At 56.2% G+C, this 5136-nt stretch overlaps 1 protein-coding gene across 1 annotated transcript; it reads right to left on the bottom strand.

Annotated features, from left to right (window-relative positions):
- Positions 1 to 3065: 3065 nt before the first annotated feature.
- Positions 3066 to 4737, bottom strand: LOC111529859. The gene has a single exon (XM_023196879.2). It carries the CDS (start codon positions 3836 to 3838, stop codon positions 3281 to 3283), a length of 558 nt encoding a protein of 185 aa, XP_023052647.2. The 5' UTR covers positions 3839 to 4737; the 3' UTR covers positions 3066 to 3280.
- Between the last annotated feature and the right edge of the window lie 399 nt (positions 4738 to 5136).

Below are 5136 nucleotides of genomic sequence, written 5' to 3'. Positions count from 1 at the left end.
GGAACCACAAGACAGAAGGGATCTGGGTCCCTGGGTCACCACATAGAAAGCCACCGGCCAAACACCCAACAGGACTTTTCATGAATGAGAAATAAACTTCAACTGTGCTAAGCCTCTGAGGATTCAGGGTTTCACTATCACATTAGCTAATGTTACCTTAATTACTACCAGCAGTTAAACAGCCGGTAAGCGTTGGCTATTATTACTGTTATCATTACTATCATGAGTATTGTTGGCTCTTTCTAGTACCCAAGCTAGAACCCTGTGCCTTGTTGTAGATGCTGAGCCATTATTTGGTGACCAAATACAGAAGAGACACCCTTTGTACCCTTCCCTCTCCACTACCACCCTCCAAACGTGCCTTTTGCCAGGGTTAGTGGCAGGAACTAGCCAAAAAGCTCCTCCAAGATTACTCATTTCAAACATAGCAGCAGCTCTTATCCACTTACCCCTTCTTCATCCTCCTGCTGCTGACTAGAAATTATGACAAAAATATTGAACCAACCACGAGCCAGCCCCTGTGACCAAAATGTTTCATCTGTCCCTTACCTGCTTTAACATTCCTGGCACCACTCTACTCACTTTACAGATGACAGCATGAAGTCTCAGCGAAGTTAAATAATTGGCTCCAATGCACCCAGCCACAAAGAGCTCAAGTCACAGCCGTGACCTAGGTGTGCCTGATTCCAAAGGGTTTTTGGTTTTGTTTGTTTGTTTTGTTTTGGAGACGGCGTCTCGCTCTGTCACCCAGTCTGGAGTGCAGTGGCCCGATCTCGGCTCACCGCAACCTCTGCCTCCTGGGTTCAAGCAATTCTCCTGCCTCAGCCTCCTGAGTAGCTGGGATTACAGGTATGCGCCGCCGCGCCCAGCTAATTGTTTTATTTTTAGTAGAGACAGGGTTTCACCATGTTTGCCAGGTTGGTCTCAAACTCCTGACCTCAAGTGATCTACCTGCCTCGGCCTCCCAAAGTGCTGGGATTACAGGCATGAGCCAGCACACCCAGCTCAGAGTTTTAAATAATAACAGCAAGCTGGGTGATCCTAACACTTTGGGAGGCCGAGGTAGGAGGACTGCTTGAGCCCAGGAGTTTGAGACCAGCCCTGGCAACATAGTGAGACTCCATCTCTACCAAAAAAACACAAAAAAATTGGCCTGGTATGGTGGCATGCACCTCCTGTAGTCCCAGTTCCTTGAGAGGCTGAGGCAGGAGGATTGCTTGAGCCTGGAAGGTTGAGGCTGCAATGAGCTGTGGTTGTGTCACTGCACTCTAGCCTGGGTGAAAGAGCAAGACCCTGTCTCAAATAAACAAAAACAGTAACAGCAATGACTGCCATCCTGCAGCACCTGCTGTGTGCCTGGCACCACCCCAGGACTCCGATGTGTATTACATAAGCCACTGCCTGGACTGCTCAGTGGCTCCCCAAGGGTCTCTCTGCTTCGCTGCTCATTCCCTCACCCCACTCAATTTCACACAGTACAGGTCATACCCCTCCCCTGCCCAAAGCCCTCTACTAGCTCTTACCACACCTAAAATGAAGTTCAAAGTCCTTCCATGGCTCACAGGGCCCCCCAGATCTGGCCCTGCCCCACTTCTCCCATCTCATCTCCTTCTCTTCCCCTGGCTCATGGCCTTCTTTTTTTTTTTTTTTTTGAGGCAGAGTCTTGCTCTGTTACCCAGGCTGGAGTGCAGTGGTGCACCATCACGGCTCACTGCAACCTCCGCCTCCTGGGTTCAAGTGATTCTCCTACCTCAGTCTCCTGAGTAGCTGGGATTACAGGCAAGCACCACCATGCCCCGCTAATTTTTTTAATTTTTTTTTTTTTTTTTTTTGAGACAAAGTCTGGCTTTGTCGTCCAGGCTGGAGTGCAGTGGCGCCATCTCCACTCACTGCAACCTCCGCCTCCCGGGTTCACACCATGCTCCTGCCTCAGCCTCCCGAGTAGCTGGGATTACAGGCGCCCGCCACCACGGCCGGCTAATTTTTTGTATTTTTAGTGGAAATGGGGTTTCACCGTGTTCTCCAGGATGGTCTCGATCTCCTGACCTTATGATCCACCCGCCTCGGCCTCCCAAAGTGCTGGGATTACAGTCGTGAGCCACCGCACCTGGCTAATTTTTGTATTTTTAGTAGAGATGAGGTTTCACCATATTGGCCAGACTGGCCTTAAACTCCTGACCTCAAGTGACCCACCCACCTTGGCCTCCCAAAGTGCTGGGATTACAGGCGTGAGCCACCACACGCGGCTGCTCATGGCCTTCTTGATTCCTCAAACACCAGGCATGCTCCCACCTCTGGGCCTTTGCACTGCCATTTTCTCTCCCTGGTACGCTCTTCCCCCTTCCTCTGCACAGCGGACTCCCGACCAGATTTTAGCTCAAAAATATCACCTTCTGAGGGACCTACCCCTGACTCCCAGCTAAAGAGGTCTCTCCAGTGGCTGTTCCGTTTTCTACAACATGTATGTTGTCTGTCTCCTTTTTTTCCCTTTGAGACAGGGTCTTGCTCTGCTGTCCAGGCTGGAGTGCAGTGGCAAAATCATGGCTCACTGCAGCCTTGACCTCCTGCACTTAAGGGATCCTCCCACCTCAGCCTCCTGAGTTGCTGGGGCCACCATGCCTGGCTAATTTTTTACTTGTTGTAGAGAAGAGATGTTGCCCAAGCTAGTCTCCAACTCTTTGGCTCAAGCGGTCCTCCCACCTCAGCCTCCCAAAGTGCCAGGTTGGCTTAGTTCACTGCCATTTCCACAGTGCGTGGGCTAAGGACAAAGCTCCACGAAGAGCTGCTGAATGAATTAATGAATGCAAAGAGCCAAGTAATAATGTAGGATGTTAAATGGAAAAAGAAATGATTCCCCTTGGCTCTGGCTGGGGTCATGTTGGGCCACAGATGGTGTCAGCCACACACGGGGCTCACGGAAGGACACCAGCCAACACATCCAGCATCTCCCGCATCCCAGAAGTTCAGGGTGAAAACCAGGCCGTGACCCCCACAGGGGCCACCTGGGTGGAAAGGGGGCCTCCCCTCCAAGGGCTGAGAGAAAGACTGGGGAGGGGAGGGTTAAGTCAGGGAAATGTGCGCCGATGGGGAGCCTCCGAGATCCAGGTGTTGACTCCTGGAGTCTTGCCTGAATCCCGCTGGCCTCTGCTCCCACCACAAGATCTGTTTACTAAGCACCTGCTGTGAGCCCAGCGGAAAAAAAAACAGAAATTTCTGTTTTCTGGCGTAAACAGACAGATGGCACCGCGAAGGCCCCCTCCCCAGGGTCCCCATTCCCCAGTCAATCGTCTTCCCGAGGGAGTTGTGAGCTGGTCACCAGAGGGGCAGACATCTGCCCCAGCACGGTCTTCAGACTTAGGTTTGTGTGAAAATCAGGAGGGCGCTTGTTCAAAATGCCCACTCCAGAGACGCTGGCCGGGCCCAGGGGCCTGAGGCCGCATGGTGAGAGGCGCAAGCGGTGCAGGGCCCCATCCCCGCACAGCATCCGGCGGCCCTGACTTCGTGGCCAGCCCAACTGCGCACTCTGGGCCTCAGTTTCCCCTTCTGCACAATGGAGATGCTTCCGACTCGGCAGGGCTGCAATGAAGACGAAACTGGGTCCCACACGAGGAGGGCAGTGCAGAGCGGGGCCCGCACTCAGGAGCTGCAGAGGGCATCTGCGGGAGGCAGCGGCTGTCGCGAAGGCCTCCCACGGCCGCCCACGGAGCAAGGGGACCCCGGCTGGCGGAGGGATGGCTGCGCCCTGCAGGCCGCTGCGCCCGAGCAGGCCCCGGCCTCCTGTCGTGCCCCCGGCCCACGACAATCCGAGCAGGATGGGCGGCAAGACGCGGCGGGGCATCCGCGGATCCCGTCGGGAACGCTCACTTGGCCTCCGGTGCCGAGCAGCGGCGGGTGAGGCGCCCACAGCGCCCCCAAACCCGGGACGTCGCTCCAGCCCGTCCCCGGGCGCGCGGCCTCCTCCGCCGGGAGCGCGTCCGTCCCGCCCCCGCGCACGCGCGCGCCCCCGGCCTCCTACCTTCGCGCGCCTTCGCTGCAGCCGCAGCCGCTGCCGCTGCCGCCGGGGCCAAGCGGGCCGGACCGGGCAGGGGGATCCGGGGGCGGAGCCTGCGCCGCGCGGGAGTGGGGCGGAGGCGGGGGCGGGGCGGAGGCGGGGCCGGGAGCCGGGAGGCCGGGCGCCTGCCCGGCTTACAGAGGCCGCGCTGGGCGGACACGCCTAGTGCGCCCTCCGGCTTGCCGCTTCGCACCGCCGGACAAGCCAGGCGCCTCCTGCACGCACGAACTAAGATTTCAGGCGAACGAAGCACGACCCCCAAGGCCTCGCAGTTGCAAGGCCACAGTGCAGGATCGAAACCCCCACCCGGCTACAGAGTCCCCCTGCAGTCTGGCCTGGCCTTAAAGGCCTGAAACTCCTGAGCACTGACCCTTCGCCCAGCCAGACAGAGGGGACGTTTCATGCCAGCCCCGTCGCAGCCCCCAGCGACGATCCCTAGGCTTCGGTGATTTGACCCGTCAGAGAGAATGCCTTTGTTTTGCTAACTGAGGTACAGCCCTGAGGAAGGCACTGTGGCCTCAGTTTGTTCACGAGACTCAACCCGGTGGCGCGCCTGTCTCGTGTCCTTTCCGCTGTATGTTCGTTCCACCCCCTCACTGGACTTGGACCTCCTCTGTTACTGAGGGCATTGGATGAAATCATTCTTTTTTTTTTTTTTTTTTTTTAGGGAGTCTCGCTCTATTGCCCAGGCTGGAGTGCAGTGGTGTTATCTCGGCTCACTGCAACCTCTGCCTTCGGGGTTCGAGAAATTCTCCTGCCTCAGCCTCCTGAGTAGTTGGGACTACAGGCGCCCGCCGCCATGCCCGGCTACTTTTTGTATTTCTAGTAGAGTGTTTCACTATAGTGGTCAGGCTGGTCTTGAACTCCTGTCCTCGCGATCCAGCCGCCTCCGCTTCCCGAAGTACTGGGATTACAGGCATGAGCCACCGCACCCAGCCAAGATCATTCATTTTCAAAGGGAGAGGCAGCTCTGAATCTCCAGGGCTAAAAGAGGGATGTGTTTGGTTTGAGAAGGCACGTTTAATTTAATGATTTTGTGTTTTTTCCAAACACAGTACCCAGAAAGAAGGGCCAGCAGGCCCGTG

The sequence above is a fragment of the Piliocolobus tephrosceles genome, unplaced genomic scaffold, assembly GCF_002776525.5.
Source record: "Piliocolobus tephrosceles isolate RC106 unplaced genomic scaffold, ASM277652v3 unscaffolded_31378, whole genome shotgun sequence".
In the NCBI taxonomy this organism is placed as follows: domain Eukaryota; kingdom Metazoa; phylum Chordata; class Mammalia; order Primates; family Cercopithecidae; genus Piliocolobus; species Piliocolobus tephrosceles.
This window is presented reverse-complemented; position numbering and strand designations above follow the sequence as displayed.